The 27,953-nt window shown below is 38.6% G+C and overlaps 1 protein-coding gene across 3 annotated transcripts; it reads left to right on the forward strand.

Annotated features, from left to right (window-relative positions):
- Nucleotides 1-7,133: 7,133 nt before the first annotated feature.
- On the forward strand, nucleotides 7,134-27,836 carry LOC126816179 (TWiK family of potassium channels protein 18). 3 transcript variants are annotated; one of them, XM_050542437.2, is made up of 4 exons: nucleotides 7,134-7,249; nucleotides 12,566-12,693; nucleotides 25,026-25,526; nucleotides 25,976-27,836. In XM_050542437.2, the coding sequence occupies exons 2-4, from the start codon at nucleotides 12,666-12,668 to the stop codon at nucleotides 26,974-26,976; spliced, it is 1,530 nt and encodes a 509-aa protein (XP_050398394.1). In that variant the 5' UTR covers nucleotides 7,134-7,249; nucleotides 12,566-12,665; the 3' UTR covers nucleotides 26,977-27,836. The 3 variants fall into 3 exon arrangements, with proteins under 3 accessions (XP_050398394.1, XP_050398392.1, XP_050398395.1); XM_050542435.2 differs by lacking the exon at nucleotides 7,134-7,249 and adding an exon at nucleotides 11,220-11,528; XM_050542438.2 differs by lacking the exons at nucleotides 7,134-7,249; nucleotides 12,566-12,693 and adding an exon at nucleotides 14,453-14,627.
- The last annotated feature ends 117 nt before the right edge of the window (nucleotides 27,837-27,953 follow it).

Genomic DNA, 27,953 nt, shown 5'->3' on the forward strand with positions numbered 1-27,953 from the left:
CTTCGGTAGTTTTCTTCATTTCCTTTTTATACGCCCACATGTTCATGTGGACGTATATTGTCGTCGCCCTGTCCGTCCGTCCGTCTTGTTTGTGAACAGTCTACAGGTCACAATTTTTATCCGATTTCAATGAAACTTGAAATATAGGTTTATCACCCTAAGATCTCGGTTCCTGTCGATATTGGCATGTATCGGACTGTAACTTCGTGGATTATGGCCCCTGATTGTACGAAAAATCACGTTTTTAGCTTGTGAACACTGTAGAGGTCACAATTTTTATCCGATTTAGTTTAAACTTGAAATGTATGATTATAACCCAAAGATCTCGGTTCCTTTCGATATTCGCGCATATCGGAACTTAACTTCCTGAATAATGGCCCCTGATTGTACGAAAAATCGCGTTTTTAGCTTGTGGACCATATAGAGGTCATAATTTTTATCCGATTTAAAAAACCGTATTTTTATATCACCGTTAAACCCTGAGGACGGCTGTGTTCGAATTTCGTGAAAATCGGCCCAAAACGGACAGACAAAATGGCCGCCGTTCGTTCTCAAATAGCGTAAAAATATGGTATATCAAGGTTGTGGACCCTATAGAGGTCACAATTTTTATCCGATTTTGTTGAAACTTGAAATGTAAGTTTATAACCCAAAGATCTCGTTTCCTGTCGATATTCGCGCATATCGGACTTTAACTTCCTGAATTATGGCCCCTGATTGTATAAAAAATTGAGTTTTTAGCTTGTGGACCCTATATATAGAGGTCATAATTTTTATCTGATTTTAAAAAACGTATTATTATATCACCGTTACACCCTAAGGACGGCTGAGTTCGAATTTCGTGAAAATCGGCTCAAAACTGACCGACAAAATGGCCGCCCCTCGTTCTCAAATAGCATAAAAATATGGTATATCAAGGTTGTGGACCCTATAGAGGTCACAATTTTTATCCGATTTTGTTGAAACTTGTAATGTAAGTTTATAACCCAAAGATCGTGGTTCCTTTCGATATTCGCGCATATTGGACCGTAACTTCCTGAATTATGGCCCCTGATTGTACGAAAAATCGCGTTTTTAGCTTGTGGACCCCATAGAGGTCATAATTTTATCCGATTTAAAAAACGTATTATTATATCACCGTTACACCCTAAGGCCGGCTGAGTTCGAATTTCGTGAAAATCGGCCCTTCGTTCTCAAATAGCGTAAAAATATGGTATTTCAAGGTTGTGGACCCTAAAGAGGTCACAATTTTTTATCCGATTTTGTTGAAACTTGAAATATAAGTTTATAACCCAAAGATCTCGGTTCCTTTCGATGTTCGCGCATATCGGACCGTAACTTCCTGAATTATGGCCCCTGATTGTACGAAAAATCACTTTCTTTTTAGCTTGTTCTCTATCCATCTCTCGAAAATGTGGGCGTATCCTGCCTGGCAGCCGCTGGTTAACATTTTCTCCGCTTTTATTAAATTCTGAGCAGATGTTCTCAACCGGTTGTTGTTTTTAAGTTCAATAAATTTACTATTGAAATTGTCATAATGTTTCTGAAAATTAGTGATTTGTTTTTCTTTTCCAATCCATCAATCGGGGATTTTAGGTCGTGTCTGACTTCCTCCTCCTGTAGATCTAAATAATTATGTCCATTATGATCGTCCACGAAACATTTACAACAAAAGGCTGCAGCATAATCTTTACAGTAGAATTTTACAGTCTCTTAATCATGGCGTAGACATAAATCTTTAGGATTTGTGATATAAGTTACTGAAGGTTTCTTTATTTTCTTGGTTGGTGTGAAGTAGACGCTTGATGGATTTGTTTTTTCTTTATTTTGACAAACAATATGGTCTTTAGAAGATTTTTTAACTGATCATGCATGGTTTTACATGATTTACATAAATATTGATCACTGTCTCGACATATGTATTGACATGTTTCTTCACTGCATATATCACACTGGGGAATATTGATCGGTTTAGGTTTAAATCTATCCAGATCCGGTCTCTGAGATTCCTAAAACTACGGCATAATTGGCATTCGACCAAATCTCTACACTGTTAAAAATGAGTGTAAATAAAAACTGTGAGCAGTGTTAATTAAGTGTAAACTTTAATCCACATCTAGCGTTTTTTTTAAATGTAATACCTTTCCAAGGTTAACCAACTAAGAGACCTGCCCCTAACAAGTATAACCGATATTCATGACTACTGAACACCTGAATAGGTGTAATTGTGGCGTGTCTTGGATAAGCTACACCACTACCAGTGTTATACTCCATTTACGCCAAATGTGTAACTATTTTGGGGAATAAATTATAGAGCAGCGTTTATTTGACAGCGTTTATTGGGTTGCAAAAGTGTAATCGATATTCATGAGTACTGAACAACAGGGTAGGTGTAATTGTAGCCGCTAAAGTGTGTTTGGGGTGAGCTACCCCTGCACAAGCGTTTTATTGCATTTACACCAACAGGTGTAATTATTTTAGGGAAACATTCTTCCGAATAAAGTGTCAATTTTACACCATATCTTACGTTACAAAAATATTTGTGTACTCCAATTTAAGTGGGTTTTTTTTGTAAAATATGGCGTTTACTCATAACGATAGATTATTTCAGCGGGTATACACTTAAAGGCGTGTAAATGTTCCAAAATATTACCAAGTACAATATCTTAATTATTAATAATTATTGATTCAGGTGAGGTGCATAAATGAATAAACCACATTTTCAGCTAAGTTGTAAGGATATATGTATTGATTTTCCCTCGTGATTTATATTCATTGTAAATTGATGCAGATTATCTAATTCCCCAACAGCAGTTGAATTTGAATCAGTCTGATGGTTATTTGTCAATTTAATGTCGTTGTAAAATGAAGCACTGAAGCCGACGGTCTATATGTAATCTGGGTCGGGCTAAACGCCCTATACTAATTATCATGGAGACCGATAACCAATTTCAAGTTTTCTGAACTAAGAAATCGTTGGCTTCCACATAAGTGATATCTCCACCCATAGTGTAAACTATTTATATGTAACATTACACTGTCTGAGTGCATCAGACAGGCTACACTATTGGAAGTGGCAACTAGTTTCCACTTGAATTGATGTAACGTTCTACACCAGTAGAGTGTTATTGGTTTACACCACTAAAGGCTAGGTGTTACCCCTTTTTAGTAAACTTTCGTGTAAACTTCCTTATTATTTTTAACTTTGTAGTGAAGGTTTGGTTCATATAATCTTTTAAACAGATGGAAAAGAACGAATGTTGACAGTCGATTATTACAAGTTGTTGAAAGATATTGAAATACGGCACACTTCCTTCTCTGCCATCTTGAATTACAATCGGTTATACTGACTGTATAAGATACGATTTGATACTGGATAAAACTACGAAATCAAACAATGCATCGGGACAGATGACTTAAAAAACAAAACTTCTACATCCCATAGACAAGTGGTTTCCATGCAAGATACGCCCACATTTTGCAAGAGATGGATAGAAAACAAGCTAAAAAAACAGAAGCTTTTTTTCGCACAATCAGGGGCCATAAACCAGGAAGTTACAATCCGATATGAGCAAATAGCGAAAGGAACCACGATCTTTGGGTTATAAACATGTATTTCAAGTGTCATCAACATCAGATGAAAATTATGACCTCTAGATTGTCCACAAGCTAAAAACGTGAATTTTCGTACAATCAGGGGCCATAATCCATGAAGTTATGGTCAGATACATGCCAATATCGTAAGGATTCAAGTCTCGTCCAAATAAAAATTGTGACCTGTAGAGTGTCCACAAACAAATTGTGGATGGGCGGACGTCCGGTCGGCATATTTCATGTGGACGTAAAAAACACGTCTTTCATTGTCCAAAGCAGTGTATCTTCCTCGGACTGTAGATTGTACACGTGTAAACTTGCTACACTTTCTCTAGCCAAAACCTCCAAATCACAAAGAAAACCACACCTGTCTGTACATTACATTCCAATCTCGGGGGTTTTCTTCCGGTCCTCCGGTTTCCTCCCACTGCTAAACACAAGCGAAGTATTGGAATAAAATTGGACCATATGTTAGTCCCGAAATGACCCACTTTCTCTCTCTCTCTCTACAGCTTCTTACAAATTCTGTTTTTGTTGGGGGTTGGATGGCCAAATGGTTAGCACGCGCGCGCTGTATCATAAGCTCCGTCACTGAGTCGACTGGTGTGGTTTCGATTCCCCGGTTGTAAGCGACAAGGAGTCGGGTCGCCTGTCCAACCTCGTAGGTTTTCTCCGGGTCCTCCACTTTCCTCCGTCTGCCGAAGACCCCTACGCTCAAGCGAATTATTGAAATAAAATTGAACAATATGTTAGTCCCGAAATGACCTAGTTTGTATCGAGTGGACGTTACCCCCCCCCCCCCTCTCTCTCTCTCTCTCTCTCTCTTGGTTCGAGTAGGCCTTTAGACAGACTCCTTGGGTTGAGCAGGCATTTAGACAAATAATCATTGAGATGAGCAGGCATTTAGACGAATAATCCTTGGCGTAAACCCATCCTTCTCTGTCTCTCTCTCTCTTTCTCTCTCTCTCTGTCTCTCTCTCTCTCTCTCTCTCTCTTTGTTTTCGTATTGAAATAACGACCGTTACATTTAACGATTGGCTATAATAATGTATTATTGATATTTGAACTTTATAATGGTCAGTAATTACTGTACATATTAACTATTACCTATATCATATATTATTCACGTTATCCCAACCATAATAGGTGGGTAATTAATATTAAACCAAGCATATCATTGGTTTATAATGCCGATAACCAATATCAAAGTTGTCGACAGGGGCGGATCCATCGGGGGGGTTGGGGGCCGCCCCCCCCCCCCTCCCGCTCAGCTACATAATTTTTTTTTGTAAATCAATATTTTTCATGACAAAAGTTTCTCGGCCGTGTGCTTTATCCTTTATCGTCAGATGTGGGACAGGATGGGCACTCAAAGCACGAGATAATGATATATACATTATGTGATATCACAATTGATGCTTTGCATTCATGAAATTGGATCACAATTAATTCATAATAAAAATTGACGTCAAACGAGGTGTTGAATTTCTCTGTTTAAAAAGCTCAATGTGTATGTATATATGACGATAGAGACAATGCGGGAGAGGGGGGGGGGGTACATTGTCTCAGGAACCTGGCAAACCCCCTCCTGCAAAAATTCCTGGAATCCGTCCCTGGTTGAACTATGATGTACTATTTATTTACGAAATGGGGTTTGACGTCCTATTGTATTGCGCTAACCGGGATAATGAAATGAAATGAGGTTTAACGTCCTACTGTTCTGCTCCGAACTAGGCTAATGTAGACGGGCCGGGATAATGAGGACGGGTTTCCAGGTAGAATGACTTAAAATTGAAACAGTTGATAAACTATGATATACTACTACTGATGTATTTATATATATATAAGGGTTATAACAAACTTTTATGACAGTAATTCAATGGAATGAATCAACATTTAAACAGCTGCCAACATAGACAATGGTGTAATAACTGTAGTAATGTATTCATTTATGACTAATCGAAGCATCATATACCATTTAATTGATAAACGGTATAGCGATCTAATGATGTTCATGGATATCTGATATTTTAATTATATCAATCGTATTGATAACATATTACTACATAATACACTACGAAAGCCCAGAAGGCTCATTCCAAATTCCAAATTCCAAATGCGAAATTAAAAAATTCCAAATTTCAAATGCGAAATTCCAAATTCCAAATTCATGTCTTACCGATAAAAAAAGCAAATTGGCAGCCCCCCTCAATTAAACAAATTAGAATTTATATAAATTGTAATTTTACACAACTAATTACTTCTATATTACCTATCTGGGCCGGATAGATACCCGTTCCAAATTACTAGATTCCAAATTCCAGATTCCAAATTCCAGATTCCAGATTCCAAATTCCAAATTCCAAATTCCAGATTCCAAATTCCAAATGCGAAATTCCAAATTCCAAATTCTAAATCTGATCCGACCAATCGGATCAGGTTTTTGCTTTTGACTAATCAGTTACAGTATAATAACAATATTCCAGTTCGGGTTTGCTTCGGCAGATGTGAACAGTTTGAGGCAAAGTACCTCTGCAGTGAGCTACTCTGCTACTCGGTATCCTAGGACTGGCATTTTTTTTTTTTTTTTTTGCTACAGCACCAAATTTGGAATTTGGAATCTGGAATTTGGAATTTGGAATCTGGAATTTGGAATTTGGAATGAGCCTTCTGGGCTTTCGTAGATATCTGATATTTTAATTATATCAGTGTGTTGATAACGTATAATCCATACTATACTTGTGATATAATCATATTTATGATAAAATGGAGAACATTTGGAGGCCTTAAATGTTATATGAATTATTTTTTAATCATTTTTATCAACTTGCCAAGACTATTATCTACACTCTATGTCATCGGATGTAATTGAATTTTAACGGATTTAAATACGATTGGCGGTTAATCATTTAATTAAAAAAGTGGATAATCGAGACGTTGTTTATAACAACAGTAGCAGTGACAAACGAATGATTTATTTATTTACTATCGTAAAAGCGGTAGAAATGACAATCGAGACTCCGTTATTCTACAAACAACCCATAACACCTCTCAGAATGGAGTAATTTGACTGACATGGGTAGTTTTAAACTACTATAGCGAGAACTGTCAACTTTGTATCTAAATAATACATCTTTAAGGATTCCCAACTTCCAGGGTCCGTTTTCTTTCCTCACAATGAGTGGAAGCCGAGGAGACTAATATGGATAGACTTCCCCGGACAACAACGGGGTCTCATGTGATCAATCGAAAACTCGTAGTTACCGTGAATACGAGATACCTAGGCAAGAGATATCACGATGAAGCGTCATCCAATAATAAACAGTATAGTTGTATTATATAGACAATTGTGTGTGTGTATTAACACAGCTGACAGTTTTATTAAGACTGAAGAATCCCAGCCAATGCGTCACCCAATAATAAACAGTAGTTATATTACACAGACAATTGTGTAGTGTGTATTAACACAGCTGACTGTTTGAACTTTATTCTCCCAGAGGGCATGTCCTCAGTTGAACAAATATTTTATCAAGCGTGAACAGCTAACACTGTGGAAGTGCCTTAATCCATTAGTAAATAACAACTGTCGAGGTCATAGTCCTGTTATTGTAGTTCAGCTGGATATTATTCATTCAGGATTTAGTGGTTGTAATAGGTAAGTTTTTATTATTGTACTCACTGTTTAACGCCCGCTCGACACAAACTAGGTCATTCCGGTACTAACAATTTTATTTCAACAATTCGCTTGCGGTCGTGAGTCTTTAGCAAAGGGAGGAAACCGGAGTAAACCACGCGGTTGGACAGGCGACCCTACTCACAATCGAAACCATGTCACTTGACTCAGTGATAAAAATGAAATGAAATGGGGTTTACTACTGTTTTGCTCCGAACTGGGCTAATGAAGACGGGCATACGCCATACAGTGTGCAATGAGGGAAATTTTGCCCGGACAGCGGCACTACGGCCTACTCCTATATCGAATACCAACTTTCAAGGGATCTTTTACGTGCTCGCCAATGTGTACACGGGACCCCGGTTTATCGTCCCATCAGAAATACTAGACAGCTGTCCTTGTCAGGCCTGTATCACTGACAAGGGGGAACCACGCCGGAAAATCTTGATGAACTGTCCCGGCCAATGCAGGGATCGAACACCCGACCTCCAGATTAGCGAGCCAACGTCTTATCCACTTAGCCACCGTGATCCCCTATTTTCAGTTAAAGTCTCAAAATCAAAATATTGCTTTATTTTAAATTGCTTTGGTCCTGATTTACTTATATAAACCAGAAGAAATGGTAAATGTTTTCTGTTATTGATTTCTATTCGTGTTAAGTTGACTCCATGGTAATTTTAAATAATTAACTTTCTTCAACCTGTTGAACTATGTACAATTGTCATGTCATGGCTATGATAATTGAAATTAAATAAAATAAAATAGGGTTTAACGTCCTACTTTTACGCGCCAATAAAGACGAGAATGTGCAAAGCAGTGTGCTATCAGTCTGTTTTACAGAGGTATTAGAGTCTTTTGGCAAACACAAATTCCTGGTCCGTATCGCGTATCCGAAACAACTTTGCGTGTGACGTCATCAATGTGTGTGTATTTCTCATACGTGATACGGCACATGGATACGGCAGCACGTATTGAACAGCTTTCATACGAAAATGGTCCGTGTAACATCGTCGTCTTTTTACCGTATTTTTTGCTACTTTTAGACCCTGAAATATTGTACCATAGCGTTTTTATGAATCTATGTGTATCCTAGAACACGAAGGTGTATATTTATTTGATATGATTTTAACCATGATAAAGACTGGAATTTAATCATTTGTCATGAGTTTTTCTCGGAATATTAATATTTTTCCCGCGTGTCTTTCTGCATGCTGGTTGATCTATGCGCTAAATTTAGGGAGGTGGGATCTTGCAGATTTGAAAATGATGTGATTCCATGGTAAAGGAGTATAAATGATACATTAGTGAAACCAAACATTGCTGTGCAAATCTGTAAATGATGTGATTCTATGGTAAAGAGGTATAAACTTTCTAAAATGATACTATACATTAGTGACCAAAAACTGCTGTCGAGTCGAAGTCGAAGATTTTTAATGACATTCGACATTAATTTTTTTTTTGTTTTTTTTGTTTTGTTTTTTTTTTGTTTAATTATAGTTCACCGATTGTCGAGCGACTCACTCCCTCTGGCTAGGAACTTGACTAGTACTGATGGTGATCTTAGTAGATAATTGCCATCATGTTGTAATAGAACTGAGCTCAGCTCAGCTACTCATACGTACGAGGCGCGAAAATCTGCCAAAACTACATTGACGCAACGTATCACGTGACGATAAGGATACGTGATATGGATGGTATTGTTCCTTGCCAAAAGTCTCTAACTGTGTGTGAGATGACTGAAGTTCAAATGCCTTCAACTTATGACGTCAGACCACGAAGCGTCAATCATTGGGTGGGGGGCGAGTTGTTAGCCCCTGCGGGCTGTATCATAAGGTCTGTCATTGAGTCAACTGGCGTGGTTTTGATTCCCCGGTTGTACATGACAAAAATTAGGGTCGCCTGTTTAACCTCATGAGTTTCCTCCGGGTCCTCCGGTTTCCTCCCACTACTAAAGACCCTATGCGCAAGCGAATCATTAAAATAAAATTGAACCACATGTTAGTCCCGAGATCTAGTTTGTGTCGAGTGGACGTTACTCTCTCTCTCTCGCCTTTTATTTATTTTTTATACCAATTTGCACTCAATAGAATTTTTTTTTATCCAGATACACTTCAAACACCTTTATTTGATTTTCATAATACTTTTAAAAAAATGTTCTAGAATTTAATTTACAGAAGGGAAAAAATGAATATTGTAAGCTAATTAACCCATATCCCTCTCGGTGATTATAGCAGCCTAGCGAATATTCACTGCTGATCAGTGTGGTGCACTATGAGGAGAATTAGATTGGTATTTAGCCACATCCTTGTCATTAAAATATTAATTTTGTATTCAATCGAATTAAAGAGAGGACCACCAAAAGAATTTAGCGAAGAATATAGATGGCACTGTCTTGTTTTGACCATGTTTCGTTCATACCGTCCTCAGAGGATGGCGAATGTTGATAAAATTTTCACTAATTTGTAAATACTAAACGGAATTGAGCCATTTTGAGACGGAACGAAACCATTTTGAGACGGAACGAAACCATTTTGAGATTTTGAGACAGAATTGAACAATTTTGAGACGGAACGAAACCATTTTGAGACAGATCTGAACATTTTTTTGAATGACTTCTGTTAGAGATTTAATTATCACAATGTTTCCGCGGATTTAAAGTATATATCTTCAAATATTTGTTTTCTGTAGATGTCTCTTTTAAAATCTTGTAATTGATGAAAAAGAAATGAAATGAAATAAAATGAGGTTTAACGTCCTACTGTTCTACTCCGAACTGGGCTAATGAAGACGGGCATACGCCATACGGTGTGCTATAAGAAAAATTTTGCCCGGACAGCGGCACTACGGGCTACCCTTATATCGAATTCTAACTGTCAATGGATCTTTTACGTGCACGTCAATGTGTACACGGGACCTCGGTTTTTCGTCCCATCCGAACGACTAGAGAGCTGTCCTTTTCAGGGATTAAAAAGACGTTATATCTAATGATTACGGCAGACTATCGCCGTTCAAGAGCGATATTTCTATCGCGTCTTGCTTGTATTCATCATTGTTTATTTTCATTTTGAGTGGATTCTGTGTTGTTTATCTTGTCCGCAGGTTTGTCTTATCGATTTAATTTGTGTGTAGTGCGGTCTTCCTGTACGCACTGTTGTAATATTTTTGGAAGTTTGCTTTACACCAACGCACGGTATTTTATAGAATTTTCATAAACTGTCCAGCTTGATTTCCCCTTGTAAGGAGGTGTGGTCTGGTAAGGAGCAGTGACTAGTCGGTCAGATGACACGTAAAAGGTAGGCACCTAAAAGAACCCGTGATAATTGGAATTCGAAATAAGAGGGTCAGGCAAAATTTCCCCTCATAATACACTGTTTAGCGTATGCTCGTCTTCATTAGCCCTGTTTGAACAGAACAGTGGGACGTTAAACCCCATTTCATTTCATTTCACTTTGTCTAGTTTCAACTTCGCCAATTCTGGTGGAATTTGAATACCTTATCGTAAACTAGTTTAGAATTATAAACAAGTTTATTTGGGGTTGTGTTGGGGTTATACATAAAACTCACAGTATTGAAGTAGGTTATTTAACTTGTCCTATTTTCTGTGTCAGCGTCTCATATAGCAGCTGTATAGTTTCTTACAGTTCATATCAGATATATATTGCTAGCTGTGTTATAAAACGTGACAAGTACATCTGGACACTTGTACGACTTCTGTAGTAGGTTAACAAGGATAGCTATTAATTAAGACGGATCAATAATCTGTAAGTGGCATTTACTAATTGGATGGACTAACAAACTATTATCCATGCTTATGGTAAACAACTTTACCATATTTAGGTGGTAATCAGGGGAATATTGGCTCAATGTGGAGCAAAATATAGGCTACATAGACAAACTAGAGGTACCAAATCAGGGATTGTCCTTACAACGATTTAATTTGGAGTTATCTTGTGAGCTGTGTATTTTATTAATTATAGTGTTGGTGACTGACTTGGTTGACAGAGTTGTGTATTCGATGAGTTATAGAGTTGGTCGATAGTGTTCGTGGACAGAGCGATACCCGACAACCCACTACGACTGGCGTTTGTGGGGTCAAGAACTTGATCCTTTTACCGTGTTGACAATCTTTTTAAAGCAGTTGGGTTTTTTTCACGAGGATTATCCGACAAGCTGTGAACTTTATGGATAACCAATAATATGTATTGAAGGACATTAACCGTGTTAATATTATATATATGGGAATCGATTTATATCATTAAAGGTAAGCAAAATAATGGGAGAAAACTTGTATAATATATCTGTATGTCAGTTTTTTTTTTTTTTTGTTTAGTTTTTTTTTTCACAAGGATTATCCGGCAGGCTGTGAACTTTATAGATAACCGATAATATGTACTGAAGGACATTAACCGTGTTAAAAATGCGAATCGATATATATCATTAAAGGTAAGCAAAATATCGAGGAAAAAAGTTTCTTAACGAGCGCGGGTTTGATCATAAGGTCTGTCACTGAGTCAGGTCCAACCTTGTGGGTTTACTCCGGGTTCTCCGCTTTCCGCCCACTGCTAATATCTTAGTCCCAACCTAAAACGACAGGGCTTATGTCGTGTGGACTTAAGCCCAATTTCTCTCCCCAGTCATATAAAGGAAAGAATTTGGTATAGGTATAGATAGGTATATTGTATCTCTCTCTCTCTCTCTCTCTCTCTCTCTCTCTCGCTCTCTCTCAATAAAGTTCTAGTTTGTTCATTTTTGTCAACATTGTTCGCTGTCAGTTAAATGCAATAGGTGAATATCCGGTTCAAACACTTGATCCATTTGGGATGTAATTATTACAATGTCGTACTCGAGGCAGATTATGCTTAATATTTCTAGAGGGGTAGTCACAATCCCTCTGTGAATACAATGCTGGCTTACTGACTAAAATAGTGATGTTCGAGGGAGTTATTGCGATATGATGCCTTCGACCGTTATGTACTTTTTTTATTACTTATTTTTTTTTTTTGCAGCTGTGATCCGTATGCCTTTCTCCTGCGAGTGACGTAACAAAAAAGCATTTTGACGCCATCCTCGTGGATGACTTCCATTTCTGGCCCATTCATCAGTAAAGCGGTTACAGCCTTTCAATTCCGGGCCCCTTTGTCTCCAACTAATTATATGTTATTTAAAATATAAATGGCTTGTTCTAAAGACAAGGGGCTGATACATTTAGGGCATATGGAGTGTTTAATTGGCGATAGTATCCTAGTGGACTACCCCAGATTAAATTGTCGACTATTTGATTTTCATGTGTTTTTACAGGAATGGAGAAGTTTTAAGAACAAGAAGATTACAGGTAGTCTACTGACAATAATTAGATCAACCGAGTTTTCGTCGGTTTCTGGAAACTTAAGAAGTCAAGATGGAGGATTACACTGCATACGGTGAAGGTAAGATAGTAAAATATTATATTTGGCGTATACGGAATTCGTCGGCCTGCGTTTAAAAAGGTGATCGAGCCTTAGATCTACCTTAAACCCCTGTCACACTCACTCGCGATCACGATAGTGCCCCCACTGCGTCCTGAAAAGTATGACACTGTGACACAAAGCACAGCTACGTCTCTGAGAACAATTAGGTGTCCCATGTTGCATAGCCTGAAGAATCAAAATGACCTGGGTTTGGTTGCTCAAAACTCAGTTATTTTGATAATCCGTTAAACTGCAACGGATCGTTATCTTGTTAACGTGTCGTTTGTTAAAGGCCCGTTAAATTTCTGTTGCTGGAAATTCAATTTCATTATCCGTTGGCTAACCGACTGATTAGAATTAATCCAAGTGAAGACTGTTAGTTCCTTGGCTGAATTTTAAATTTTTAAATTCAATTTACATGTACAACAACTTCATAGAAGTTAACTAATAAGAAACTGGAGACAGTTGGACAACTGTGCAGTCTGTTCACAAAACTTGATCAAAGACAAAAAGATAACTGTAGAATTTACTACAGAAAACAGCATATATAGAATAAAATAGTATTTTCCTATAGAAATATTAGCATAAATATGCAGGAAAATTACATGATTTGCTCTTCAGAAACTGTAGAATATATGGGGCTGTTATTTCCTACAGGCCCCCAAAATTATGTAGGACACTAAAGAATTCCATCCTACAAAAAATGTGCCCCCCCCCCCACGCGCGCCAAACCCTTTAGAATGTACTATAGAATTCTATAGAAAACTACACTGGTAATCTATAGGAATTGTAGCTGAGGGTATACTTCGACTGACCGAATATCTGGGGCCGTTATTTCATACAGCCCTCAAAATTATGTAACAGAACCATTGGTACAGTGCGAAATGAAGGAATTAAGAATAGACGGAAACGGTATAACTTATGCTCACCGTCTTCATTAGTCCGTTTGGTGCATATTTGTAACATGTGGGCATTGTGTGGCTGTAGTGTTTTTGGTGTGCAGCTGTTTATAATCATAGGGAGCCACGGTGCCTAGGTGGTTTAGACGCTGGCTCGCTAGCCTGGAGGTCGGGTGTTCGATCCCTGCATTGGCCGAGAAAGTTCATCCAAATTTTCCGACGTGGTTTCCCCTTGTCAGTGGTGCAGAACGGAGGGCCTGACAAGGACAGCTGTCTAGTCCTTCAGATGAGACGAAAAACCGAGGTCCCGTGTATACATTAGAATGCACGTAAAAGATCCCTTGGCAGTTGGAATTCGATACAAGAGTAGGCGATAGTTCCGCTGCCCGGGCAAAATTTCCCTCATAGCACACTGTATGGCGTATGCCCGTCTTCATTAGCCCAGTACAGGAGCAGAACAGTAGGACGTTAAACCCCATTTCATTTCATTTTTAATCATAGATATTGTGTTGTTAGCCAAGACGGGATTACCCTGGAGGTTAATTTTATTCTATATTATTGCTCCGTGATAAAGTTTCGCGCGGTCAGTACTATCACAGTATTAAAAGAGGCTTTTATCAGGATGGAACTGTTTGACGCCGCGCCACACTGGGATAAAGTGCGAAGACATTCATGTAGCATGTAGAGTGGTTATTACTTGGTTCCTCACGGCTGTGAAATTTTACACAGCACGGTATATAGGATGGTTCTTTGTCTAGGCTGAGCAGGATGGTTCTTTGTCTAGGCTAAGAAACTTGCCACTCAGTTTGTTTAGTTCGTCTGAACTCTCATATCACATATTCTATAGACTGGAGTCTGCGTGTTTGTGTCACACCACGTGTGTTCATGTGTAACGTTAAAGGAAGGTTTTGGGGGGTGAAGATATTAACTTGTAAATAGTTAAATGGAGTACTGGGTATTCAAGCTATTTGAAGATTTGTTGACGCGATCAAATGATATATGAGTGTTGTGAAGGTAAGAAAAGATTAAAATAAAAATGGTGTAGAAATAGCCAGGAAAGTATTTCACACGTTTATAGCTTAACTTATCCGTGAAACTAAATATCCCAGAATACGGACCATGACAATCGGCTTAAGGGTGGCGCAACGAAATGAACTAAAATGAAATGGGGTTTAACGTCCTACTGTTCTGCTCCGACTGGGCTAATGAAAACCAGCATACGCCATACAGTGTGCTATGAGGGAAATTTTGCCCGGACAGCGGCGCTTTGGCATACTCTTTGTAACAAACTTCTAGACAAATATAATATTTTCATTTTGCTATTATAGTGGGCATTAGATAAGATCGACAAAAAAAAAAAAAGAAAAAAAACAATAAAAAAAAAATTGGCAACAATCGATTTGTAAACAACCCGATTTTGGTTTTCATGGCGTGCAATCAAACTAATTAAAATATGAAGCCGAACGACAGATTGCAGAGAAGAAAATCAATAGAACTTGGTGTACGTCATCGTCGGCGCTCATCAGGTAAATGGTTCATTCCATCGATCCAGTTTCTAATGATTTCAAGCGTCGTTGAAACATGTCCGGGATGCGCCTATAATCAACGAATGGCATAGTGTCGTATTTGAGGTGTTTCATCAATCAGGTTGTGTCATCTATTAACAGGAAGGACCAACGATTTTCAATAAGGTTTCCATGAATTTTAAATATAGTTTTAGTAATTATCCCCACTGTAACACAGTATAGGCCTACTGTCGCGTGTGGAGTATTTCACCAATCGGATTACGCCGTCTATTGACATATCGTATAGTGTCGCTTTGTGAAGTATTTCACACACCGGATTGCGTCATCTATTATTGTATTAATGTATTGTATAGTGTCGCTTTGTGGAGTATTTCACAGATCGGATTGCGCCACCTATTATTGTATTAATGTATTGTATAGTGTCGCTTTGTGGAGTATTTCACAGTTCGGATTGCGCTGTCTATTATATAAAGATACATTAGTTAAGGGTTTAATGAAGAGTTAGTAGCCATTCTTGCTATAATAATTCAAAAATAGATGATAAAAAAAGAAAATATTGAAAATTTCAGTCCAATTACTTTATTCTGAACAAAGTTTTCTCTATTGGAAGTTTGGACTAGAAAATGGCATCAGCTGTGTCCGCACCGTCTAAGAGAATTGCCGATCGTTTGATTGACAGACGATAACTTCACCCACATATTCTCGATTATCAAGTAACACTCGCAATGGCTATGTTACCCTCGCTTGGCAGGCTTTTCATCACCAGTCTCTAGTAGTGACGTCAGTGACTAACGGTAAACGTTAGCTTGGTCCGCCATTTATTTATTTAATTTTAAATGGACGACTGTTTAAATCGAAGCTGTATCCAAGCCGTCCGAGGGTCTACAAAGTTGATTTTGAGCGTGGCATGTAAATAAAGGTTTAATTAATAATTTAGGTAACATTTCAGACCTATATAAGTACTGGCAATAGGCAGATTTAGCTCTTACATAATGTATGTTGAACGTATAGTGTCGCAAATTTCAGTCCTGAGGCAGTTCTGTCAGTCTCGATAATTGACTGAATTGTAAACATGTGAAACAGAATTCAGTTAAAGTTCTATCAGTCTCGATAATTGAAGTGATGCGAGTAGAATCGTGACGTAATTTCTTCTCCACTTTCAGTTTTTTGTGGGATTAGGAAACCTTTTATTCTGGAATGTAGGTAGAAATGGTGTAAGCTCCTAACAAAAGGGAAGTTTCAGAAGCATTTGATTACCGTTTTCAACAAAACGAGTCTATTACGTTCCAGGTGGCTTGGTTTGTCAAGCGGTTAGGGAAGTAGATTCTCGAATAGAATATCAGGGGTTTGAGTCGCATATCCAGCCTCGTGCGTTTACCCCAGGTCCTGGGTTCCTCCCACATCCAAACCCTCTACGCTCAAACGAATTATCAAAATATAAAACTGAACCATATATGTTAGTCTCTCTCTTTCATATCATTTTATCATATATTGATTGAATACCATATTCAATTGCTTAATCCGACGCCTTCAAGCGTGAACTAGTCAATAACACCGTTGTGGTCTGGAATCTGATATGAATACGAGCAGTTATCTAGACTTGGTTATCACTATAACGATGTACATGCCGCTGGTTAAATATTGCCTGTAAGGGTTATTGGGTTGTTCACCATCTTATCGATTGAATAGTCGATGTCCTTAGACTAGATCGTTAACACTTTGAAATGATTGACTTACAAGTAGAAACTTCCTGGTTCGCAGCGTGTGGGAGAGAGAGAGAGAGAGAGAGAGAGAGAGAGGGATAGGGGGTGGTAATGGATATATATCTAGTGATTGGATCGGTATTAGAACAGACAGGTGTGACCTTTAATATCTCGTCAGTACGTGACCTCGCTCAGTTTAAGATTAACATATCGTGCTACTTTTCATTTGCTTTGATTAAATGTTGAATGCGTGAGAGATAAATTCTGACAGGATATTGGGGTTACCATATAGGTCGACTTTCATCGAACATTGTAAAATAGTTCGTTATATTGTTAAATAGAATTTATTCATTATAGAACTGGAGGTTCTACTTGCAAGAAAGCGGGATATACTTCAGGTATAATAGGTTTATTATTAGGAACATGATCATACAATATGGTGCCTGTCTGCTTCCCTTCTATAATAGCTTTATTGTCAGGAACATAATATATAATATACAAAATAATATATGGTAAATGTACATAATCGTACAGTTTAGAGGCCATTCCATAGGTAGACTGAACTCAAGGTCTCTCGTCTTCCGTGCTTGTGTTTATTATCAACATACGGTAAATGTGACACAATACTCCTTTAGTCAATCTGACTGAAATGTTGTGTAGTGGAAGGTTGTGTCGGGGTTATACGAGCGTCAGACATTTGATTAACCATTCACCGTTGATGTTTCAAGTGGGTATTTGGAAATACAACTTTTGCTTTGTCTTCGCTGAGAATGTCAACCCACAGACCAGTGCGCTGCACGCCGAGAACTCACCACAACAGATATAACCCGGGAGCCCAGTGAGATTTAATCAAAATATTGAGTCCAAAAGGTTTGAGGTCTACAACACATATTTTACCCCTAGATCATTTTGGAAAGTCAAGTCTTAAGGTTTGTAACCTGTGCATATATCTGGGAGTGCTCCCCCTAAGCCTCCCATATTTAATGGGAGTTAAAATTCAACGTCCATCTACAATTTTTTGCAAGCGTTTCACACTTAACACTAAGAAACAGAATGCATGACTTAAGAGCATACGATGTTGTACAAAATGACTGCTTAAGAGCATGAAATGCTGTACTAATGCTACTTAAGAGCTAATTAATTAGCACTAATTTGTGACAATAATAAAATTTAGAGTCCATAGCTGAAACAAAGCCTAAAAGCTAGCTAACCAAGTCAGGAAGCCAACAATATCACTTAAGAGCGACAAAAGTTGAACAAACAGCGACAAAAGTTGAACAAACAGAATGCATGACTTAAGAGCATACGATGTTGTGCTAATGCCACCTAAGAGCTTAATTAATTAGCACTAATTAGTGACCGTAATTAAAATTTAGAGTCCATAACTGAAACAAAGCCTAAGAGCTAGCTAACCAAGTCATGAAACCAAAAATATCACTTAAGAGCGACAAAAATTGAACAAACCTTACTTAAGACTCGTTCAAAGGTGACAAAGGTCAAAGGTCACTAACGAATAACCATAATTAAAATTTAGAGTCCATAGCTGAAACAAAGCCTAAAAGCTAGCTAACCAAGTCAGGAAGCCAACAATATCACTTAAGAGCGACAAAAGTTGAACAAAGAGCGACAAAAGTTGAACAAACAGAATGCATGACTTAAGAGCATACGATGTTGTGCTAATGCCACCTAAGAGCTTAATTAATTAGCACTAATTAGTGACCGTAATTAAAATTTAGAGTCCATAACTGAAACAAAGCCTAAGAGCTAGCTAACCAAGTCATGAAACCAAAAATATCACTTAAGAGCGACAAAAATTGAACAAACCTTACTTAAGACTCGTTCAAAGGTGACAAAGGTCAAAGGTCACTAACGAATAACCATAATTAAAATTTAGAGTCCATAACTGAAACAAAGCCTAAAAGCTAGCTAACCAAGTCAGGAAAACAAAAATATCACTTAAGAGCGACACAAGTTGAACAAACCTTGCTTAAGAGTGGTTCAAAGGTGTCAAAGGTCAAATTTTAGGTCACATAATGATGTTTGAGTGTATTTGATTAAATTGTCTTGTCCGGGATTATTTTTCTTTCTAACACCATTTCTATGGGTTTCACTGTACAAAATGACTGCTTAAGAGCATGAAATGCTGTACTAATGCTACTTAAGAGCTAATTAATTAGCACTAATTTGTGACAATAATAAAATTTAGAGTCCATAGCTGAAACAAAGCCTAAAAGCTAGCTAACCAAGTCAGGAAGCCAACAATATCACTTAAGAGCGACAAAAGTTGAACAAACTTGGCGTAAGACTGGTGACAAAGGTCATATTTTGGGCCACATTATGACCAATCAACCAATCAAATTGCTTATCTCTGCTGATCCTAAACCAAAAATGCACATCTTCAAACTCCATCAAGCCATTCACATAATCAACACCTACACCAAGTTTAAAAATCCTACCTCAATTAGAAGAAGAGTTATTGTGTCCCAAATGGCTTGATGAACAGACAGACGAACAGGCCCATTTTAATAGTTCCCTTCTTTTTTCGAAAGGCGGGTGACAATAATGTTGATGTCAGCAATAATTATGCACTTGAAAGTATGGCAAAGTTATCAGTACAACAAGGAATTTTAAAATTGAAGGAGACTAAACTTCCCTTTAGGCATTGTTCGATTTAACAGCCATTTTAAATTACTTTCGAGGTGTGTGCTTGTCAAAATTAAAGTATTTATTTATTGTGGACTTATCAGTTAGTTTGCGAACAAATTTTCTCATCAACCTCTTTTATTTAACAGAACACAGTTTTTATGGGAAACAATCACAGGTTGCTATAGCCTACATCAAGCTTGACAGTACTAGATCCATATTTACAATCGTTAACAATATAATATTATTACGAACAGATAAAAAGCATACAGTTAATGAGGAGACAGAAATGTATCGAATCAGTGGCGGCGCCCCCCCCCCCCCCATAAATCTGGTCTGCCCTCTGTTTGCCCCCCCTCCCCGATAATTTTAGAAAATAAAAAAAATGTATTTGTGATACGTTTCGGTAATCAATACTTTCTACAGTGTTTAAATCCCACATCCCCATTCAGTCATAGACTTGCATGTTGTAGAATCTGAGTGATTCCTTACCAGGTCCAACCTGCTGTAAACCTACTATAAACAATAACATGTGAATCACATTGGAGGTGCTTTTTACGATCTTCAAAGTTTTTGGGTATATGTTAACGCGGCGAGAATATACATTCACTTGATGGACTCACTCCGTTCGTTTGACACCACCCTCTCTATTCGGATAAGCTGGTGATTTGGTGACGAACAGTATCTGGTCAGCTCTATTTATCTCGACAACCAGTGTCTGAAATGCTGCCAGGCTGCATTTCCGGCAGTCTATGTCACAAAATATCGCGGCGAAAATATTCATTCACTTTGAGTCACTCACTCCGTCCGTTTTACACTTTCCTGTCTGGTCGGATAAACTAGTGATTTGGCGACAGGCGGTATCTGGTAAGCTCTATTCATCTCGACGATCAATGCCTGAAATACTGCCAGACTGCTTTTCCGACAGTCAATTTTTCAAAATTTTCGGGGGCTTTGTTGAGGTTCGCAAGTCCGTTCATTTGACACTTATCTCTCTGGGGTCTGATAGACTAGTGATCAGGCGACAGACTGCATCTGATCAGCTCTATTTCTCTTTACAATCGGTGCCTGAATACTGTCAGACAGCATTTCCGACAGTCTATTTTTCAAAATTTTCTTGGGGAGCTCACCAATACCCCCACAAGGACTCGCTGCTTTGGCGCTCACAAGGGGACTTCGTTGAGGTTCGCATGTTCGTTCGTTTGACATTTTTATTCTTTGGTCGGATAAACTAGTGATCAGGCGACGGACGGTATCTGGTCAGACCTATTTACTACGACGATCGCTGCCTGACAGAATACTGTCAGACAGCATTTCCCTCAGTCTATTTTTCAAAATTTGGGTATATGTTAACGCGGCGAGAATATACATTCACTTGATGGACTCACTCCGTTAGTTTGACACTTTACCTCAACGGTCAGTGCCTGAAATACTGCCAGGCTGCATTTACGGCAGCCTGTTTTTCAAAATTGTCTGAAGGAGACCTCCTTACCCCTTTGCCCCCTTAACCTTGGACTTTCCCCCAGCTTTGCCCCTCCAACCACCGAAGGCTGGCGCCGCCACTGTATGGAACACAATGATGACAATACAAATATTATATCAAAATAATTATCCACTTCGCATACATGTATATATAAATAGAAGAAGCATTGGTGGAATACACAAATCGAATATTGTAATTAATCACAGCTCTAACCTACTTTTGATATCTAGAAATTGTCATGGGTCTGTCGCAGGGAATGTGTGCCTCCTTTAAAAAGCATCGCCCAAAACAGCATCGCATTCCGAAATCCGTGCCTCACTCCACAGTAAATCTAATTTACAATTGGAAATATTTAGGAGCGATTATCCATAATAGAATGAAAATGATGAAACAAGACTATTAGCCAACAAGAGTATCGCATGTCTGTATGAATGTATTACTTGTGTGTCATTGTATCTGTTTTCTATGTTATATGTATTATTAAATGTATACGTGTTGTTTTAAATGGACGTTTTGATGCAATTAACATCTTATCTTATCTAGCACAAATATCTTGTAAGTATAAGCCGGTCTACCTTCCGATTTCGACTTTTTTTTCCGTGAAAATCCATGTAAAGGAGAACATATTTATGTTTCGAATCGTATATGGACTAATTCATAATTTAATTGTCTGCATTTTTTTAAAACCAGAGAGTTATCCAGTTCTATACTTCCATTCTCAATATTTAGAATAAATGGAAAAGCTTAACAGTTTTTGCATTTCATTTCCTAGGAATGAGTAATTCGTCGCATAGTTTTTCCGCGTCTCTTTAGGGCAAGCAGAGATAAGCAATTTGGTGGGTTGATTGGTTAATTGGTCATAATGTGGCCCAAAATATGACCTTTGTCACCAGCCTTACGCCAAGTTTGTTCAACTTTTTTTGCTCTTAAGTGATATTGTTGGCTTCCTGACTTGGTTAGCTAGCTTTTAGGCTTTGTTTCAGCTATGGACTCTAAATTTTAATTATGGTCACAAATTAGTGCTAATTAATTAGCTCTTACGTAGCATTAGTACAGCATTTCATGCTCTTAAACAGTCATTTTGTGCAGTGAAACTCATAGAAATGGTGTTAGAAAGAAAAATAATCCCGGACAAGACAATTTTATCAAATACACTCAAACGTCGTTATGTGACCTAAAATTTGACCTTTGACCCTTGTCACCTTTGAACCACTCTTAAGCAAGGTTTGTTCAATTTTTGTCGCCCTTAAGTGATATTTTTGGTTTCCTAACTTGGTTAGCTAGCTTTAAGGCTTTGTTTCAGTTATGGACACTAAATTTTAATTATGGTCATTGATTAGTGACCTTTGACCTTTGAACGAGTCTTAGGGGATCACGTGGCTAAGTGGGTAAGACGCTAGCTCGCTATCCTGGAGGTCGGGTGTTCGATCCCTGCATTGGCCGAGAAAGTTCATCCAGATTTTCCGGCGTGGTTCTCCCTTGTCAGTGATGCAGGACGGAGAGGCTGACAAGGACAGCTGTCTAGTCGTTCGGATGGGACGAAAAACCGAGGTCCCGTGTACACATTGGCGTGCACGTAAAAGATCCCTTGGCAGTTGGAATTCGATATAAGAGTAGGCCGTAGTGCCGCTGTCCGTGCAAAATTTCCCTCATAGCACACTGTATGGCGTATGCCCGTCTTCATTAGCCCAGGTTAGGAGCAGAACAGTAGGACGTTAAACCCCATTTCATTTCATTTCATTTCATTTGAACGAGTCTTAAGCAAGGTTTGTTCAACTTTTGTCGCTCTTAAGTGATATTTTTGGTTTCATGACTTGGTTAGCTAGCTTTTAGGCTTTGTTTTAGTTATGGACTCTAAATTTTAATTACGGTCACTAATTGGTGCTAATTACTTAGGCTCTAAAGTAGCATTAGCACAACATTGTATGCTCTTAAGTCATGCATTCTGTTTCTTAGTGTTAAGTGTGAAACGCTTGCAAACAAATTGTAGATGGACATTGAATTTTAACTCCCATTAAATATGGGAGGGTTAGGGGGAGCGCTCCCAGGTATACGCACAGGTTACAAACCTTAAGACTTGGCTTTCCAAAATGATCTAGGGGTAGAATATGTGTTGTAGACCTCAAACCTTTTGGACTCAATATTTTGATTAAATCTCACTGGGCTCCCGGACTAATAAGTTCATTGACTAATCCCTTACATCAACCAGAATAACTCTTTTAGATCCCAGTGTAATGAAAGCAAGTAAAACGAAATCTTGAACTATGAAAAACGAAACGAAATAGGATATGCGTTTTATCGAATTGTCCTATACTAGGCCTACACGTACATATGCTGCCACGATAAGCAAAGAGATCAACTATTTAGGTAGGCGTTTTACCCAGTCTGTCTGCGCCCACCCCCTTCCCCCATCCGCTAAGATTTAAGGGTTGGTTTTTATACAGACAAACCATATCGTAATGAACTATTCATATGCCCTGTTTAGTACAAGTTACCATTCGCGAAAAAAATCAAAGAAGTTGAAAAAATAAACTGGAGAAAAATGGTAAAACCGATGAGAAAAATGAAAATGTACCCTAGTTAGGGAGGGCCCTAAAGGCAGACAAAAGGGCCCTACGTCTGACAAAAGGGCCCCTCTATCCAGGGGAAAGGGCTCCCTAGTCCGAGTCAATCGTTTTCTATACACTGTTACTGTCGAATCCACTACTGAATGGGAATGCAGTCATTGCATTGGTATGAAAATCATCAATCAAGAAATCACCTTTTCTGAAAACATACCAATAAGCTATTCAGGAAGGAGATGGCTAGGCCGCCCAGTGTGGGCTGGCTTGGCGGAGCGATCATTTCTTTGCTGAATTAGGCCCCGGCCCTCAGATTAAACCGGCCTCGAGGGACCTGGAGAATATGTCAGAATGCACCAAAAAGTTTTATATTTTGCAAAATTTCTCGACCTCCGTGATCTGTGCCTGTTCGCTCCGTTTCTCTCTAGGGCTCTCCAACATGGCTTTCACTTGTCTGTGGTGCAGGGTGGGCCCGACAAGGAAAAACACCTTGTTTCGAAATATCGACGTTGAAACGGAATCAAAGTGTTAATAACAGAAACTAATTTCCATACAAGATCATTATTACTCCCTGAATCAACACTGTTGCCTCATAGAAAATACAGCATAGAAAATTCATGACAGACGTTAATAGTTAAAACACAGGTCTCCTCTTCGTGTGACATTTACTGGGTTTTATATTGTGTAGACAAAAGAAAACAAAAAAAGACACCCATTGATGAAGATCATTTTATGGATCTATATGGACAATATGTCATGAATATGCATAGAGCACACTCTAACCTTGTTACAACCACAAAAAACCCACAATATAACCCGACCTACCCGAACGAGGGTTTACAATTACCTCGGGGCAAATGGACACCAACAACAGTGATAATATCTCCTGATAACGATAGAGATCACTTGTCGAAATGTCGTAATATGTGTATAAATCAGTGAATGTTTTCCATACAAATTGTATTAGGCTTTTTCTTGAGTTCAATCGCTAAATGCCATTCAGGGATTAAATCATTTAAGTGGTTCGGTAGTGTTAACATTGTTATTAATAATTCAGTATTACTGTGTCGTACAGTGTCATCTCCAGGGTTCTAACAGTAATAGACTATTTCAAATACTACAATCAAGTGTTAAATGTTTTAAACCTCAAGCACAGGGACTCACTCTCACTAACATGTCAATCCAGATGTTGACCGAGAAAGTTGCTCGGCATTCAGTTCAGTGATTAAGCCGATGGCCCACTAATCAGTCGACCCCCCCCCCCCCCGGTGTTCGCTGAGAAAGCTACTCGGGATTTACCATTTGTTGGGTCGCACCCGGGTTTGATCCGGGCGTTTACGGCGAATTCAGTCCCTCTGGATTTTTTTCAAACCCCACCCCCTTTTTGTCAGTGGTGCAGTCGTGCGTATGAAACGTTAGCAAAATTGCACTCAAAATGACAATTTCGTTAAGCCCAATATCATTACATTCTCTTATTTAATAATTTTATTTTCCAGGTTCCCATTCAGAGGAGGTTGTACCATTAACCGAAAACATGACGGAAGGTTCTGCAACCATGGAATCCAGTTACATCCCAACGTCTACTGCTCCACAGACAGCTAAGCTACCCATAAACACCTGCTGGGGGAAATTCGTAACCGGATTAAACACAATTTATTCATGGGTTAGCTCACTTGTGGGTTTACTGTCCCTACTGGTGGTTTATACTGTAATCGGTGCCTTCATATTCCGTGCCATCGAAGCTCCACACGAAAAACTCGAAAAGAAAAATATTATTGTAGAACGGAAGGAAATGATCGAGGCGCTAGTTAATATAACCAAGGCAGCACATGGGTTAAATGAGAGTGAAATGACCAAGGACGTAGCAGAAAGATTGACTAATTATGAATTAACGATCTATGAAGCTTATAAAAATGGTATAACAACTATTTCAACAGAACATAAATGGAATATTTGGACTGCTTTGTTTTATTGTGGAACCATCTACACAACTATAGGTAAATATGGTTATTGATCACTAGCTCGGGTTCGATCATTTACACAACTATAAATGAAATGAAATGAAATGGGGTTTAACGTCCCACTGTTCTGCTCCTAAACTGGGCTAATGAAGACGGGCATACGCCATACAGTGTGCTATGAGGGAAATTTTGCCCGGGCAGCGGTACTACGGCCTACTCTTATATCGAATTCCAACTGTCAAGGGATCTTTTACGTGCACGCCAATGTGTACATGGAACCTCGGTTTTTCGTCCCATCCGAACACGTTGTGTTTTTCGTCCAATCGGAACGAATTGACGCAGTTCCGTTCTGCACCAATGACAAGTGAAATAATTTTCTCAGCCACCATCAGGACCATTTAAGCTTTAAGTAGTAGGTGAAATAATGCATGGTAACGTATTGTAGATCATGTTGTATTTAATGTTGTTTTTTTTTCTGATTGTAGGCTATGGTCATATATCACCAGCAACTGATTTAGGGCGAGTCTTGACGATTATATACGCTGCTATTGGCATCCCGCTAGCTTTAATAGCCCTGGCAGATCTAGGTAGAAAATTCACAGTTGGTCTCAAGTTTGTCTATGCATTTGTGAGACAAGTGTACTATTGGAAATGCTGTAACAGAGTTCGAACTCGTCACAGACTGGATATTACCGACGCGGAAGCCGGGACAAAGGTTGCTAACGGTACAGAAGTCCGACCCGGGGTCAAAGTGTATTTTGGTTATGAGATCAGTACGGAGTTTAACATACCAATATTCGTGGTGGCTTTTATCATCGTTTTGTATCTGTTTCTAGGAGCTTGCATGTACACCTTGTGGGAGGATTGGACGTACATCGAAGCTATCTACTTCGTCTTTATTTCAATAAGCACGATAGGATTTGGCGACGTTATCCCGGCCCACCCAAAATTCTTTTTGCTGTCGTCTGTTTATGTTTTTATTGGACTTTCCCTGATATCCATGTCGATTAATGTTGCCATCGAATTCTTTAATCAACAAATCGGAAAAGCGAAGGTCAATTTTGGAAAAGCCAGTGGAAGAGCGCGTGAAAAGGCGGTGGAGAAAATCCACGACGTGAATAGAACTTTAACGAAGGCACGTGATAGAATGCATGACATCGGCAAAAAGAGAAGTTTTGAGGAACACGAAAACGATTCGCCGGAACGGCATTTCCATAATGGTCACAATGGTCATAAAACTAAGCACAAAGATAGTCCAAAGGGGGAGAATCACAAAGACAGCCCAAGGAGAGATAATCACAAAGATATTCATAAGGGAGATAATCACAAAGATAGCCACAAGGGAGTTAGTCACAAAGACAGTCAAAGGGCAGATAATCACAAAGATAGCCCTGAGGGAGATAATCACAACGATAAACACAAGGAAGATCGTTACAAAGATACACACAAGGAAGATAATCCAAACGTTAAAGATAGCAATGCGTAGACGTGACATTCGCGTTATGGCATTGTTAGGATAGCCGTGACGTTGTGGCATTATTTGGATAGCTGTCACCTGAAATAATTGGGGTTTTGGTGGTGGATGATGACGCGGACGGTCGTGTCTCGTGTGTGAAATGTTTCCTTTGTTTCCTACTATCTACAGATTATCAACAATAATCAACTTGTGGGAAAGCGAACGTTACCCCAGTCTGATCATGATTGTTAGATGAGTGAAATTTATGTATAACACTTACGTATTGGGAAAACTCAATTGTGATTGATTACTCGAACCATGGTGAATATCGAGATAGGTAGAACTGTTAATGCCTAAACCAATCACACCTACTATGTTTGATTACGTCACGATACCATAATGGCCAGAATGATCATAACACTAAGCACGTTAAACATGTGGATGAAATGATATCGAATGTACATGTGCGTGTACTGAAACGAAATGAAATGTGGTTTAACGTCCTGTCGGATTAATGAAAATGCGATACGTTTACTGTGTATATACAACATGTAAATAAAAATATATATTTCTAAACGCTCGGGTCTCACAACGAACCACCATCACGCTAGGCCGTGTAATACTTAACTTAATTGTGATCGAAGACATCGAATATATTAACCGTAGATCACAAACAGAAATCAATATGCACATTAATCTGACAGGTCAATAAAGGGATGCAGATTGGTTTCTTACAATCTGATAATCTGTAACACTATCCGGCTACATATATTTTACTTTAACCTGTGCTCATCTCGGTTGGTTTCACTCTGACGTGGCTACTGCTGCATTTCTCTCATTTAGGACTTCAACCTTGTGTGTTTTCTCACGATACCAATTCAAATATGTAACAGGAAATGAAATGAAATGAAATGGAGTTTAACGTCCTACTGTTCTGCTCCTAACCTGGGCTAATGAAGACGGGCATACGCCATACAGTGTGCTATGAGGGAAATTTTGCCCGGACA

This window comes from Patella vulgata, chromosome 3, assembly GCF_932274485.2.
Source record: "Patella vulgata chromosome 3, xgPatVulg1.2, whole genome shotgun sequence".
In the NCBI taxonomy this organism is placed as follows: domain Eukaryota; kingdom Metazoa; phylum Mollusca; class Gastropoda; family Patellidae; genus Patella; species Patella vulgata.

Coding starts and splice junctions, on each gene's coding strand:
- LOC126816179 (XM_050542437.2), top strand. CDS start 12,666: ATGGAGGATTACACTGCATACGGTGAAG. Junction 12,694..25,025: donor TTACACTGCATACGGTGAAG/GTAAGATAGTAA, acceptor TTTATTTTCCAG/GTTCCCATTCAGAGGAGGTT. Junction 25,527..25,975: donor AACCATCTACACAACTATAG/GTAAATATGGTT, acceptor TTCTGATTGTAG/GCTATGGTCATATATCACCA.